The sequence below is a fragment of the Ailuropoda melanoleuca genome, chromosome 1 (genome assembly GCF_002007445.2).
Source record: "Ailuropoda melanoleuca isolate Jingjing chromosome 1, ASM200744v2, whole genome shotgun sequence".
Taxonomy (NCBI): Eukaryota; Metazoa; Chordata; class Mammalia; order Carnivora; family Ursidae; genus Ailuropoda; species Ailuropoda melanoleuca.
Window position 1 is genome coordinate 78,012,289 of NC_048218.1, and position 16,436 is coordinate 78,028,724.

Below are 16,436 nucleotides of genomic sequence, written 5' to 3' on the forward strand. Positions count from 1 at the left end.
TTGAGGACCCTTGTATAAAATTCTTGCTTCTATCAAGAAAATGATAGAGCAACAAAAGGGGTTTTTAAAAAAATATTTACCAAACATTAAGTGCCTTTGGATGGTTTCCTTTTGCCTATCACAGAATCAAAGATCACCGAGAAGCACGTGCCAGCTAAAGACCAAGTGGCTGCAGCCCGCCTGGGAAACCCTGTTGCTCCATCTCCAGGCTCAGAATCCCCCATAGTGTACCTGAAGGATGTCGTGTGTTACCTGTCCCTGCTGGAGATGGGGAGACCTCAGGATAAGCTGGAATGTAAGTGCTCACCCTCTCAAGGATCTTTCACTTTTTCCTAGAAGAAGATCTAGTACCCTTTTCTTCATTCTAAACATGCCGGAGATTGATCTGGGATCATGGGTATTGGTGACACCTGCTTGGGGAAGGTGTTTCTGTCCTGTCACCAGCAGTCATCTGGACATTTCTTACAATCCACCTCGGGACACAGTGCCAGTTGTATGGAGAGTAGGACATGCATCTGAGACCTTGGTATTGAGAATCAGGATTTGGAATGGGGAGAAGTCTCTACAAGGGGCCAAGACTCCCTTCCTTTGCTGGCAGGACTTTCTAAAAGCCTCCAAACAGAAACTCCTACCTTCCCTTATTTTTCAAGGGAGGGCATTCAACATCTGTCTTCCTTCTCCTATTCTGTGCCCAAGCAACTCTCTAACTATGAGGAATTCCTTTTTCTTGATCAACCTCTATCTTATTAAAGCTAATTTCTATTTCTTCATCCACCCACCCCAAGTTTTTTGGCCTCTAGAGAAAAGGGGCTAGTTAAGTAAGGGAGTTGAGTTTAGTTTCATAACGTGACTACAGTTGGTTTCAAAAACGTATCTTCAGAGAGAGAGAGAGCAATGGCTGGTGGCAGAAAGGAAAGCCCGCAGCTGCTGAAGGAGCCTGCAATCTTGTAGAAGCACTGCAGGGATGGTTCCCCCGCCTCCGTGAGCCTACAGGCAGACTTTTTAAAATAGGAGATAATAGGCCTTGTCAAAGAAGATACATAGTTTTGGCTCCTCTTGGGACCTTAGTAGATATTAAGGGAAAAAACATACACATCATAGCAAAAGTCAAAATTCCAGTTAATAAGACTAGTCAATAAAGCTTAAAACATTAACAAGGAAATGTCTGGCAAAGGTTAACCCTTGCCAAAACCAAAATGAAACAGTGTGCTCATTAGCTGAGTTTAAAATCTCCCCCATAGTTTTGAGGTGTTAACAATGGCAAGTCTGAAGTGCTAATTTGGTGGCAAATAGAGCAGGTTTCTCCTTCTTTTTGCTAATGTTAAAAGTGAAATGTCAGATTATTTCCAACATTCAGCTGGATTTGGACTTTCAGGCATTGTATGTGTTCATAATTACCAGAAAAGATGTGGCAGATTTTTTCATATCAGTGGCTCTCAGATTGAGTCTTGTAATGGCAATAAAAAGAAACCACATTTTTAAAAAACTTTTTGTTACAGAAAATTTCCAGCAGAGGTAAAAGTAGAAAGTACAATGAACTTCCACGCACCCATCAGCCACCTTCGGTGATTACCTGCTTATAATCAATCATGTTTTATTTATACCTCCCATGCATTCCCTCCGCCCCAGCATATTTTGAAGCAAATTCCAGACATCATATAATTTCACCTGTAAATATTTCAGTAGGTACCTCTAAAATATGACTTTTTCTTAAATATAACTAGAGCGCCATTATCCCATTGAAAGACAATGATTCCTTACTATTGCCTGCTCACAGAGAAAGGAGGCAGCACTAAAGAAAAAAATGCATTAGTTTAGGGCCTCAGAATAGCAATTCAGGGAACACAGATTTGGGCAGCAACCCAAATAGTGCCCCTCCCAGGGAACAAGAGTCAGGGGTATTGAAAGACAAAAGGGAATGCTCGTATATGTTGTTGACAGAGAATTTGTATTGGTGTTGATGGCAGAAAACTAATCTTAACTGAATGTAATTGGTGACTGAGGCTCTCACTAAGCTGTCTCTTTATGCAACAAGTTGCAGGTGTTCGGATTGAGTCCTTGGACTATTCGCAGTTTGGCCCAATTCAGAGTTCACGGTTCCGCTCGGTGAGGACGTGCATGAGGCCCACCTCCTTAATGGCCTCCCAGCTCCATTTTAAAACCCTTTGACATAAGTGACTCCATTTAATTTCACCTTTTATATATCAGATATTCAGTCAGTGCTCACTTTTTCCCAACTATCTCACAAATTTTTAATTGTTTGTTTGAATCAGAATCCCAATGTGGTCCATACATTGCCATTGCTTCTTATGTTTCTTCTGTTTTAATCTTCGCTGATTTCTTCCCTTGTAATTTTTTTTTGTTGTAGAAACTTGGTTATTTGTCCTCTAGAGTTTTTAATCTTTTTTTTTTAATTAAACCAGGTGAATTCAAATCCTTCCCTGGTTTTCATTGTTGAAAGTAACTTAAGCTTTTCTTTTTAAATAACCAAACATGCATCTTTTTGGAAATAATAGCCTGAAGTCCCACCTATCATCCATACATTAACAATAACTCTCATTATTGAACACCTTTTATCTGCTAATCACTTTAAATGTATTATCTCATTTTAACCTCACAATTACTCTAGAAGGTCAATGTGCTTATTCTCATTTTATGTGTCAGAAAGCACAGAAAGTGTAAATGACTTGCCCAAGGCCATGCTGCTAAAACACTGGATGCTTTTTTCCTAGTTCTTACTAGTTCTACTGTCCTTGCATAGTAGGACCAAGAGAGCTCCAGTTGAGTCACCCGGGCCCAGGGTCTGGGAACAGCAGTAGTGGGAAGGTCTGTCCTTTCTGTCATTCAGCCACCTGTCTGGCAAGTCAGCCAGCCTCACATGCTGAGTGCCTCTGACCAGCACATTCTGAAGACTCACGGAGAATCGGAAGGCTGTGACCCTACTTTGAAAGAACCTCGACTCCCACCACAATCACACCACTGAACAGACACAAGACACAGGAATATCACAACATGTAGAAGGATGTGACGACACATAGGCAACCTCGCAGGAGTGTCGTGACCTGTGGGTGCATGCTGAGAGATCCAGAGTGGACATGTGGGGAAGGGTCAGTCAGGGGAGACTCCAAAGAGAAAGCAGGACCAATGAAGGGTTTCAGGAATGGGAGGAAAATGAAGATGTGTTCAGCTCTGCTCCCCACTCCGCTTACCTCTGAGGTCACAGACAGGATCTCTACCTTTAAGGTGAATGAAATGCAAGTTCCCAGGTCTCTAAAACGAAAATTTAGTTCTTTGCCCGAATTTCTCTCCAGATCTTCCTTATCCTGCATCACCTCCCTACAGCTAGAACATGATAGAGGATGTTTCTAAATAGCATGTTGACATTATAGAAAAGCAAATACAATAGCTTCTATACTGGTAATGACTTCACAGCATTGTGGAAGATTCCATGAGTAGTAACGACAAAGTGCATAGGAAAGTGCATCGTACTTATTAAATGCCATATATAAATGTTCGTTAATGAAGGAAAGTAACAATAAATAACATCTGTTGAGTGCTTTCTCCATTCCAAGCACCAAGGAGTAGGGCACATAAATAGAATAAGGTATCATATAAGCTCAGTCTTCCTGAAATCTTTAATGAGGCCAAAAACATTTAGATGTCACAGTATCGGTTTTTAGAGCGATCATAGCTGGCATTAAATCCTGAGGTTAATGAAATGATGTTGAACTTCTTTGCTTGCTATGGGGATGTTAAGAGAAAGAACACATCGGGGCGCCTGGGTAGCACAGCGGTTAGGCGTCTGCCTTCGGCTCAGGGTGTGATCCCGGCGTTATGGGATCGAGCCCCACATCAGGCTCCTCCGCTATGAGCCTGCTTTTTCCCCTCCCACTCCCCCTGCTTGTGTTTCCTCTCTCGCTGGCTGTCTCTATCTCTGTCGAATAAATAAAATCTTTAAAAAAAAAAAAAGGGAAAGAACACATCAATTTAAACTTCCCTGGATATCTTTTTGAAAGAGAACAAAGTTGTCAAAATCTTCTCCTAAAAACTTTTTAAGTATTAAAAAGGCCAGCAAAAATATTTACCATGTATGTAGTCTTACTTGGCATATTTCTCTTATGAACATTTTAAAGGTATTAATATATTTATTTAATACATATCTTGTAGTACAGTGTATGCTTATTTATAGCTCTTATATAGAACAATTAAAATTATTACGGAGAAAAAAATTGGCCTATCATTTACATATTAATCCTCATTAAAAAAAAAAAAGTAGGAGAAAGAAACCATTGTAATCTCCATCTTGCAGATAAAGAAACATGGTCCAGTGAAGTTAAATGACTTGTTTGATGCCCTGGAGGTGGTGGGCCAAAGCCAAGATGTGGGTCTGCCTAAATCCACACCCTTTCTGGGTGTAATAAAAGCAATGTTCCATTTATAATTCTGGTGGCTCTGCCCACCACCAGCCGGGCATTTGCTTTGAGCTGTGTTCCAGTGATGCTGTGAGGTATGCATGCTCTACCAGGAACCATACCGTGACCTGGATCTCATCAGCCACAGAGTTATTGCTTAGGTCCAGAAGCCAGACGGCCAGACTGCTCCCTTTCTCCACCCTCTATGTAAGAAGTCAGACTCTGCATCTTGGAGGGTGGGTGAGCTGCTGCAGGGGCCTTCGCCCCAGTGACAGAACTGAGCTAAAGACCGGCAGCATCAAAGCCACAGCCCATCCCTGGTGCCTGGAGGACACCTCAAGCCTCACCTCTGTGTCTCTTGCAGTCATGTTTCGTCTCTATGATTCAGATGAGAACGGTCTCCTGGATCAAGCGGTAAGCTCTCGTTCCAAATGTCCCTCCTGAAACCAAGAAAATGTAGGGGAGAGGGGAGCAGGTGGAGGAAGAGTCTAAAAACTCCCAGTTCCATCTTTATAGAAATACAGTATCTCAATATGGGCTGCAGAAATCATGGTGGAACGTCCCACTGCTACTTCCAATAGTGCCAGCCTGGGGGAGAGTGAATTCCACTTGACCTTTTCATTCCAGAAGCCCAGGATCACACAATTTCAGAAGGGGACATGCTTTAGTATCTTATCGAGTTTAACTTCCTAGTCTTCCACTCATACCCAGGGCACTAGCTCAGTGAGTCTGGTTCTTTCTGCTCTGAGCTCATGGTCCCATCCCATTGTACCTGGGAAAGTCTGAGACCCGCCCCCACTCTTCCTCAGGAATTGGCAGGGATAGGACAGGGATCGTGGAGTGAAAGGGGATATGGAAAAGGAAGAAGGCAGAGGGGGAGAAGGCAAACAATCAGAAAGCCCCACACTCATCACTGGCAGTGTCAGAGATGGGGTTTGAGGGTGGAGGGGCATGGGACGGAGTCACACCAGCCCCACAGGGAAGGAAGGAAACAAGTCCACTAGACCAACTAAATCATCCCAACATCCTTTAAACCCCAGGGCTCCTTTAAGGGACGCCTATAGCCACATGACAATGCTGTGGGTCGCATCATGCCAGAGAATAACCAGAAAATCACAGACTCTCAAGCATTTGATCAACACATGTTTATTGAGCATCTGCCACACATCATGAACTACTCCGAGTGCTGGGGCTTCGTCAGTGAAGCCAACGGACGCAAATCCGTGCCCTCATGAGGCTTTCATTCTAGTGCAGGTGCACACCCTACGAAGCATAGCAAGATATGTGTCAGAGAGAGATGTGTGCTGGAAAAAAATAAAGGAGGGAAAGGAAGTGCTTGGGGGAGCTGCAGATGTAGGTAGAGGAGTCAAGGAAGGTCTCCCTTGGGGGACATGTGAACAGGGACTGGGAGGACATGAGGGAGCGAGTCATGGGCGATCTCCAGAGCAGGCACCTTCCAGGCAGAGGGAACCCCAAGTACAAGGGTCCTTAGGGGTGCTTGGAATGTCAGCAGATTAATGAGGAGGCAGAGTGATGGAACAGAATAGTGAGGAGGTCAGAGTGAGAAGTAATAGGAGATGAGACCAGCGAAATAATGACCAGGGCTGGTTGCGGGGAGAGTTCGCAGAACACAGCAAGCCATAGAGGGGGCTGGAAGAATTGGTCTTTTACTCTGGAGGAACAGAACCATTGGAGATGTTGAGGAGAGGGGTGACAGGGCTTCGGTGTAACCAGATCACTCTAGCTGCTGTGTTGAGACTGGACCGTAGGGACTCAAGCAAGGTTACCAGTTAGGAGGCTATCGGAATAAACAAGACAAGAAGTGATGGTAACACACACCAGGGTAGAAGCATTGCAGATGGTAAGAAGTGGTGAAATTCCAGATCTGTTTGGAAGACAGCATCGGTAGACAGAGTGAGGCTCACTAGAAATATCTGATTCAATTTCCCACAGAGGATCTCTGGCAGATGGAGGCCCAGGCTCTGTGTGAACACTCGCAGGAATGGAGAGTTTACCCTCTACCTTAAGACAGCCATTCCTCTGCTGGGGGGACTGGTAGAGAGAGCTTCCTTCCTGCACAAAAGACACCTCTGGTCTGCCGGAGAAATTCTCAGCACAAAACAGGATTCTGTTTTTCCGTCCCCCTCCCCCAACCCAACAGTGAGACCAAAATAAGCCAGCCTTAAACTCCCCCTTCCCTATATCCTTTGGCTTGCTTCTGCCTCTTGTACGTGACCAGGGCAGCTGACCAGTGGAAAACTGATATTATACAATAGGTCTTTAAAATTTAGAAGGCACGGTCACCCATACCCCATACCTTCTCTAAGCTCAAATTCCCCCAGTTTCTATACTGTTTCTCACAAGAGGGGTTTAAATAACCTCTCTGACCAAGCTCTGGCGTGAAAGTGCCATTCCCAAAATATGGCACAGAACTGAACCTATTCCTCCGTGACTCTGTAAGTAGCCACACGTGGCCTGACCAAAGTGCACATCCAGGGAACAAGTTCTTCCTAAAATCTGCCTCCTCTGCCTCCTGAAAATGCCCACCCATTCACGCAGACCAAGACTGAATCTAATTCTCCATTCCTGAATCCCATTGTTGGAATCAATGAATCTTGGACCCAGCTCGATCCACCAAACTCTTGTGTGTTGGAAATTCTGCTGAGCCCTGTCCCCACTGTGTGGCCCACTACCTTATTTCCATTTACTGCCTCATCTGGGATTTTACAATGAATTTTCTTTCATTTAAATACAACACAATTTTTTAAATCCCTCTTGGGTTTTAGCTTGCTTGTTTTGACCCAGCATTCTACCTGGTGGAGGCAACACTTTTGACCTTCTCCCCAGATCAGTCTTTCTATGAGCATCTTCAGTGGTGCCCACGAGGTACAAATGCCTCTTCAGTCCAGTGTGCTTCCGTGCGACTCTTGGTGCCCTGATGCATTCACATCCAACAATTCTGTGAGGTTTTAGATAAAGCCAGGCCTTGGTACTAAACAAAAGGCTCACTTAACAGGCAATTGTAGCCCTTATCAATTTCCTGTTCACGGAGTCCTGGGCTCAGGGTTGGACAAGATGCAAAGGGAAGAGAGGTGCCCAAAGGAATCTAAGTATTAGTGCCTTCGCTAGGACCAAGGCAGTGGCCCTACAGCCCCCTGAAACTGACCCCTGAGGAGTATAGATGGATCCCAAGTTGCTAAAGCTGCGGGAATGAGGAGGGATAAAAAAGGGAGGAGAGAACTGCCTTGGTTTACAAGTATTTAAGAAGCAAGAATCCCAAAGGAGCAAACAGGGGTGCCTTCTATGCTGAGTCAAAGGGCAGAATTGAGGAAGAAGGGTGAGTCCGGGGGTTCCAAGAAGAGGTCAATGTTCAGTGAGTTTTCTGTATGCCTCGGGCTTATCCAGGGTCTGTGCTTCCTGTGAGCATCTACTCTCCACAGAGCTTTGTAGTCAAGGCTGAAATAAAGAGCAGAAACAAATGGTGAGCTCACAGGTACCCCCTGACTGGTATACGTGAAATGCCAGTCCGTTACACTGTCACTTCTCACGCTCTGCCCTGCCCATGTTCCCACGGGGTTTGATTTTGAGTCTTGCTCTTGAAAACTCATCTTCAGTGGTTCTCTCCTCTTGATGTTTTCTAGGAGATGGATCGTATTGTCAACCAGATGCTTCACATTGCCCAGTATCTAGAATGGGATCCCACGGAGCTGAGGCCTGTAAGTTTCCAGAAGCAAGGGGAGACGTCCAAGTGAGCTTCCAAGATGAAAGAGGGACACTCAGGATACAAATGTTTACCAAGCACGCTCTCCCAGACTCCCAGACCTTCTTATAGGCAGCCTCCCAGGGGTCCTATACCTTGCCCTCCCGCTTCTTTGATAAGAAAAATCAAAGACATAATTCAAATAATAATACCTAGTAATGCTCCCTAACCTTTCCACGAGAGCTAAATTTTTATAACATGGGTTCAAGGAATTTAGAGCTAGAAAGAATTTTAAAGATTTTTCTCAATCACCAGATAATATTAATAATAATAATTACATTCGGGGGCTCCTAAGAGGCAGGTATTAGATGAGACATTTTGTATACATTTTCTCTTACCCTCATTACATTGCTACATACATAGCAATACTATTTTCATTTCATAGGTGAGCAAAGCAGAGCCCAGAAAGTGGGGGTGGCTTCCCCAAGGCCACACAGGGCAGGGCAGGGCAGGGCCAGGCATGGAACCCTGGCCTCCTCATCCCTGTTTGCTCCCTCACTGCTCTGCCTACTGTGACTCAGAGGACAAAGGGATAAAACACAAAGCAGATAACACAGCAAAAGAGAAAGAAGGGGACAGAAGGAGGCAGGGAAGTGCAGGATGAAAGTGGACAATTGTTGCTCTCTGGGTCCTGCAGATACTGAAGGAGATGTTGCAGGGGATGGACTACGACCAGGACGGCTTTGTGTCTCTAGAGGAATGGGTCCATGGAGGGATGACCACCATCCCACTGCTGGTCCTGCTGGGCATGGACGACTCTGTAAGTCAGCAAGCCTGAGCTCAGAGAGCTCTTGCCTTTCAGAAGCAACAGGTTCCATGTGGAAGTTAACATCTATATATATGGCCTTGGCTTCTGCCCCAACTTCCCCAATGGACACACCATAGGCTCTAGGCCAGCCTGAAATCTTCTCTTTCTACCTGTTATATATTCATTCCTTTGACAGAGGACATTCGCTAATTAAATAAAGATACTGTTCTGAGAACTGCCAAGGGGACACAAATACAATATCCCCCTACCAGAAGCTTAGACTCAACCAGGCGGGGAGGGAGGGTCGAGGAAGAATTCCATCTGTTCAACAAATTAGGTTAAAATATACTAAGAGTGTTGATGAAGGAAGGAAGGGACGGAAAGATACTGATCTGTCGCAAGGTGAAGGGTGTTCAGTGATGGTATGCTATTTAATCATCAGAACAACCAGATAAGATAGATACTTTTCCCCCAATTGATATAGATGGAAAACTGAGATTCTGGGCCTGAAGAGCAAAGGAGGAGCCAGAATTTATTTGCACTTGACTCCAAAGATCCCATGCTTTCTAAACTTCCCACACTGAGGAGTGAGAAAGTGGGAAGAAGGCTTGGAGGTCGTTTGGCCTGGCTGGAAGTACGTGTGGGAGTCTGATATCTCATTCTTGACTGTAAAGGTCAGGTAGAAAGCCCTTAGAGGATGTTGGATCTGGTTCTCAAGGACGGGTATGATCTGGCTGAGGGAAGATGATAGAAGAGAGAGTTTATAGCTGGGAGAAAAACTTGGTCGAAGACCTAAATGAAAGAAAGTTCAGGGTGTATTAGAGAAAACTCCCAGTTTCATCAGAGTAGGCGATACATATAGAGGCTTAATGTGAAATCCATGGTAATATACGCCTACATCTGACCTAGTCTGCTTATCTTACAAGGGAAATAACTTCCATACACGAGGCAGGAAAGATAGGAACTAGATGGTGGTAAATGCTTCATGTCACCATTTAGTGACATGAAGCATTTACCAGGACTGTTGCACAGGTTGTAGACAACACCTTTTTGAGATTACTGAAACGTCATAGAGAGGAATCCTCTAGCTGGCTGCCATTACCCATAATGTCTCCATCTGACCATTCTGCAATTCAGAAGCTGAGCCTGCATTCCCAACACTCAAGAACAAAAAATCCTGCAATCATCTCAGCATGTCCAGTTCTTTCCAAGTGCTAAGTAGAAATCAAGAACCAGGAGCTACACAACTTCTGCCTTCTTATTCCTTAAGACCCAAAAAATCAGAGCTTGAAAAGATCTTCATGATCCATGTGCTAGTCTCTTCATTTTACAAACTGAGGGTCAGAGAGGTAAAGGAACTTGCCCGAGGACACACACCCAGTTAGGACCAGAGGCCAACCTCCATATTCTGGAAGAGCACCCACCTCATTCAGTGATTCCTTACCAAGAACCTACCATGTGTAAGAACCCACGTGAGCTAAGGCATGGGGTGCTCAGATAAGGAAGGCATCGTTTCTGCTATCAGTACTTGAATCAAAGTGGAAGTTCCAGCATTCCTGGTTTTTTTCTCTGAAACGTGGGAATGGAGATGAGACATTTTAGCCATAAGGAAGCAATTTCTATTTTGTATTCTGTTTTGGACTTGCTAAGTCCAGGGCATCCTGCAACTCTGCATGGAGGGGATCTGCTCTCATACAGCTGGAAAAGGGAGACAGAGACTATTTCTTCAACATGCCCCCCAACGTCTCCCCCAAATGCCAAACCAGCGTCATAGAAGCCCGTAATTTACATCAGCAAAGTGGCAAACAAAAGCAAATGTGAATGTAGTTTTTATTAAGCAGAAGTTTTATGCATTTATTTATTTATTTTTATTCTAGAAGTTCTATAGTTTTATTTTTTATAATAATTTTTTATTATATTATATTAGTCACCATACAGTACATCCTTAGTTTTTGATGTAGTCTTCCATGATTCTTTATTTGCGTATAACACCCTATGCATTTATTTTTAAACATGCGCTAAATTGTAAGTTTTTACATTTAAAATTCAAGATTTTAAGGAAAGCATCCCTTAGTGTCTTAAAAATCACATTGCCCCTTTAGCTTTTTCAAAACCCACATGTGGCCACTAAAAAGTTAGGAGATCTCTGAATGGCACAGATGCAGAGGAGAAACCGTCTGCCTTCCCGGTACCTGGCTGGCACGCGGAGGTGACCCCCACAGCCTGCAGACTCCGGAGTGCAGAAATGAAAAGGCCACATGATGGCGCTATAACCCAAGCAGAAATGTTACTTTAGCCTTCCTCTAGGTTCTTTTGCTTTTAACCCATATTCACTGAAAATAGTACCTGAGAAAAGGAAAGTCAGCTGATTTAGTTAATAAGGGGATTTTCGGGTAAGATGACAGCCCTTCAGGCTATGTGAAGAAGCAGTGCTGAAGAATTCTGTAATTTCCCTTCTGTCCATAAAGGAAAACCCTAGAATGTGTAGGTGGGGGAGAGGGATGAAAGGAGCATGGACTCAGGCCAGCAAGACCCGCAGTTATGAAGTCAGTCACTTGTTATTTTACAGTCTTGGACATGTACATAACTTCTCCAGGGCCCTCTTTCTGCATTTCTGGTATAGGTATAAATCTACCTCCTTACACGTAAGAAAACACTCAACTTATTTTGTGTTCCCCAGTGTCTAACATGGAGAGAAACTTAATAAAAATTTTAATTCACAATGTGGTAAGCACTGGATTAGGAGCTTGACTTACGTTATTTCATGTAATTCTTACAGAAGTCCTCTGGATGTTTATCAGATGAATGGATGAATCAATCTTTTCATGAATCATTTAATCAATTAGTAAATCTGTTTACTAAAGTGGAAACCATTAGATAAAAAGGCTGTAATTCTGTAAAACTAGGATCTTGAAAGAAGCAGGGTTTTAAGGTGGTGAGAAGAAAAATGCTTAGCCCTCCGCCTGGGAGGAGACCAGCATTTGGAAAAGCAGATAGGCTTCTCTGAAGACCGTAAGGAGCGTGATCTGGGCACAGGAATGGTTCTGGCTGCTGTGACCAGCCCAAACCAGATGTGCCCAGAAGTAGGAACTGGGTGTGAGTCCGGCACGCTGGACCCTATGTACCTGAATGTCGGTCCTTCCCGCCTTATTCAGTAGTTCTTACTGCCCTGAAGACCGGCCTGAGGGTGTTCGTCTTTTGATGGAGCCCAGGAGAAAAGTTAGGGACAGCATACATGGAGGTGTGTTCCTGAAGCCACAGGCTCGAGGCTATGCTCCCAGAGCCAGAAGCTGGAAGATCTCATCACACTTAGCAATGTGATTTTTAAGACGCAGAGGGATGCGTTCTTTACAATCTTGAATATTAAATGTAAAAACTTCCAATTTAGTGCATATTTCAAAATAAATGCACAAAACTTTCACTTAATAAAAACTACATTCACATTTGCTTTTATTTGCCACTTTGCTGATGTAAATTACGGTCTTCTACGAGGCTGGTTTGGCATTTGGGGGAGACAATGGGGGGCATGTTGAAGAAACAGTCTCTGTCTCCCTCCTCCAGCCATTTGAGACTGGGTCCTCTCTCATATGTTTATTGTGTGGGGCTTGGCTCATCTCGTGGATAAGGATGAATTTGCTTCTGGGCCAAGACAGGAGGAAGGTGTCTAACCCCCTCTCTATGTCTGTCTCTTTACTACTTTATCTGTGTACAGAAAGTTGAGAGAGGTACATTTTTACTAAACGACTTTTTCCTGGTTACAAAACTGGTACGTGCTCACTGTAGAAAATTTGGAAAACACCGAAGAAAGGAGAAATGAGAGATGAAAATACATCTGTATTACTAACAGTAGCTAACCTCTGTTTACAGTTTAGTGACATTTCTTCCCATCCAAGATCATATGTAAAACTGAGATTATAATATATCATCAAATTTGCATTGTACTGTTTTCACTTAGCACTGTATCATGCACACATTCCCATGCCATTAGATATTATTCTCGGTATTTTTCTGATGGTCAGTTAACAATAAATCATATGGATGTACGACAACTAACCTTTGGATAATTTTATGACCTTCAGGATATTTCCAATTTTTCATTATTTTAAACAGTGCTGGATTAAACATCTGGCAGAGCACAAAAATGTCCATCTGACTTTCAAAAATTATTTCTTTGGGGGGTGCCTGGGTGGCTCAGTCAGTCAAGCAGCCAGCTCTTGATGTCAGCTCAGGTCATAATCTTAGGGTCCTGGGATCAAGCCCCACATCGTGCTCCGTGCTCAGGAGTTCGCTTCTCCCCTTCCCTCTGCCTCTCCCTCTGCCCCTGCCACCACCCCCCACCACTCATGCTTTCTCTCTCTCTCGAATAAATAAATCAATCTTTAAAAAAATTATTACTTTGGGATAGAATCCAAGAAGGAGAACTGTTAAGTCAGAAGTTATAAACATTTAAAGATGATGATGGATGGGTGGATGGATTGATAGAAGGTAGATAAGAAGTTTGTTCTGACTTACCCTTCTGCCAGCCACAAAGGAGAGGTCTTGTTTTACCCCCATACATACACTCCCGCTCAGACAGTTCCGATTTTTAATATTTGCTAATTTTAGAAACAAAGGACTTTGATTTGCACTTCTTTTAAAAGCATCCCTAAAACGGTTAAATAAATGAGTATTTTGTTTTCCATATTTGAGAAGAGCCTTTTTAGAAAAAAGAGAAACCTACGCCCCCTGGCGTCTGCTAGCAGGGCCGCCCGCTCAGCCTCTCCTTCCTCCTATCCCTGCAGGGCTCCAAGGGGGACGGGAGGCACGCCTGGACCATGAAGCACTTCAAGAAGCCCACCTACTGCAACTTCTGCCATATCATGCTGATGGGCGTTCGGAAGCAAGGCCTGTGCTGCGTTTGTGAGTCCACTTCTCTCAAACCCCTTGCCCCAGAACCCGCCCTGCTCCGCACACACTTGAGCCATTCTTCGGGACAGTCTAGGGCTTGTGGCTTCCTGGCTTGAGGGACCATAGCAGGGAATAAAGCAAGAGCTCTATGTCTTGTTTTTGTGTTGCCCAAGTCAAATGGACAAACGCTGTCCTGTTGTTGGAATCCTGCCAAGGGCCACCGAGCCCTAGAAAAAAAATGATTAACATTCATACATAATTTTAAAATATCTCACGCTAATTTAGTTGGGTTTTGTTAGAGAATGTTTATTTTGCTGAAGCTGGGGGTTGGTTATTAATAAACAGTCTCAAACTGTATTGTGTAAATGCAGTGGAAATTAAAACTCTCCAGGTGTTTCTCTTTATAATCCATTTAGTAGAATCAGACAGGAGAGGAGGAAAGAAATACAGGTGAGAAAAGGAGGAAGGAGACCGGAAGGGAGAACCAGAGAAAGATGGAGGGGGAGGAAGAAGAAGGGGTAATGTAGGAAGGAGAGTGGAGGTAGAGAGCAGGGGGAGAGGAGGAGAGGCTACAGAACAAAGGCTTTATAGGGCCCAGGGCCTGTGGCCCAGAGTTCCACCAGCCACCTTACCAGCTATCATTCCGCCTGGACCCACCAGAGCCTGATGAGTGGCTGCTGCAGGAGAGCCCGTGGGTGCAGTCCAGGCCACTGACCTGTTTCATCTGAGCATGTACACGTGAGCTAGGCAGCAAGTGACCCGACCACAAAAGTCATCTTAGCAGAGCTGGCCCTGGATCTATTAAGAGCCAGCATCAGTGGGCTAGTGAAGGGGCCACTCAGCCTTCCAGCACCCAGTCACATCCAGCTCCCATACTCTCATAGACGAACCCAGTCTCATTCCTAGTGGGTCCGAGGCCTTTGAGCCTCTGCGGTTTGCATAGTAGTAAGAAGTGGTAACAGCCACAATAAGAATTTATGGAATAGCTATTCTGATACAGACACATAGTGCTTTATACAAACTATCTTGTCTAATGCTGTGAAAGTCTTGCAAAGAGAAGGAGAGGCCAATTTATCCCAATTCTATAGAAAACCCTGAATTTCAGAGACGTGAAGAAAGTAACCCAAGATTATGTGTGGTGATCAATGACAGAGTCAGATTTCAGGCCCAGGCCTGACTCACTCTGAAGGGAGGAACGCCCCCGGGCTTTCTGTTTCCTCCCCGGAATGCATGGCACTGGCACACTTAGCAGGAGGACTCCTCACATTCTCCTTAGGCAGAAAGTGCCTTTCTGGGGATGTTTCTTCCTGTGTTCACACTCTGCGCGAAAGGCAGGGTGGTGGGGTGAGAGGGGAGACCACAACATGTCTGGGAGAGAACTGTGGACTCTCTTCTTACTGAGCAACTGGAGACAGTTTCAAATTCCCATTTGGAAAGCCAGCTCCATATGTTCCCTGCCTTTGACTGGCCACCCAGAAGGAGGCACAGTCCTCAGCTGGAGTGGAGGTGGGCGGGTGGCTGGACCTTCCTAGGTGACCACTTACAAGCACCTTCCTTTTTTTTTCAGACTGCAAATACACTGTCCATGAACGCTGTGTATCCAAAAACATTCCTGGATGTGTCAAAACATACTCAAAAACCAAAAGAGGCGGTGAGGTTAGTGATCCCTATTGCCTTGTTCTACCGCATGCTACATCCCAGGCAACATGTCCATCACCACAGACTCCTGGGCAGGAAGCTTGTTCAAGGCCCTTCTCTGCCTCAGGGACCACCCTTAAATCATCTTGTTCATCCATCAATCCATCAGCATCTCCCCAGTGCCCACCGTGTGCCAAGCACTGTGCTAGGGGGTATGCAGGTTACAAGATGGTCCCCAGCCTATTCCAGAACTGCGCAGTCTTGTAGGAGAGAGACAGACCTGTAAGCAAAGTATAAACAAATGAGATGTATGATAACAACAGGGCTATATGGGACAGACAGCGGAGACCCCAAGGAGGAGGCCAGGGAGGGCTCCACAGAGGAAGTGGCATTTGAGTTGTGTCTTGAACCCAACTTGGGAGGACTTCACGAGGCATCAAAGAGGACAAGGCACCCTAGGCAGAAGAGGCCTTGAGCACAAGGCATGGAGATAAGCCATAGTCTAGGATCTGTACCTAGTTTAGTGTGACTGGGACAGAGGATGCTTAGAGGGGAGTGACAGGAGATGTGCTCCGCAAGTGATAGGTGCAGCCTGGGGAAGTTCTCGCGAGGCCAGCTGAGGAGTCCAAAAGGCGTCTCCTACCCATAGAGGGGGCCTCTGAAGAGCTGTAAGCATGTGAAGAGACACGAAGAGATGATTGGGTTTGCACATTAGGTTAACTGCTCTGACCATGGGGCAAGAGAGAGATGGGGGCTGGGGGGCGTGGGAGGGGATGGAGCTCCTCCGACAGTTTAGGCGAGAGGCAGCGCCACACCGAGGGCCTGCCTGGGGTGGGGTCTGCACTCACTATGCTCAGTACACTCAGGCTGGCAGCAGCAAGCACAGGGTGGCGTGTCTGGATGAGGGTCCCCTGGCCATGCTGGTTGTTGCATACTTTGATTCTCCCCCTGGCTAAGGTAGCGGAGATGAAGGGGGAGTTGGAGACCTAAT

General features: G+C 45.0%; 1 protein-coding gene across 3 annotated transcripts in view; it reads left to right on the forward strand.

Annotated features, from left to right (window-relative positions):
• Positions 1–16,436, forward strand: part of DGKG (diacylglycerol kinase gamma) — a 193,114-nt gene that overhangs the window by 65,010 nt on the left and 111,668 nt on the right. For all 3 annotated transcript variants that reach the window (XM_002915692.4, XM_034661556.1, XM_019795766.2), the window contains exons 6-11: positions 125–295; positions 4,777–4,826; positions 8,054–8,128; positions 8,810–8,932; positions 13,702–13,819; positions 15,375–15,463. In XM_002915692.4, the coding sequence (XP_002915738.2) occupies positions 125–295; positions 4,777–4,826; positions 8,054–8,128; positions 8,810–8,932; positions 13,702–13,819; positions 15,375–15,463 (626 nt within the window). The remainder of the gene's footprint in view (positions 1–124; positions 296–4,776; positions 4,827–8,053; positions 8,129–8,809; positions 8,933–13,701; positions 13,820–15,374; positions 15,464–16,436) is intronic.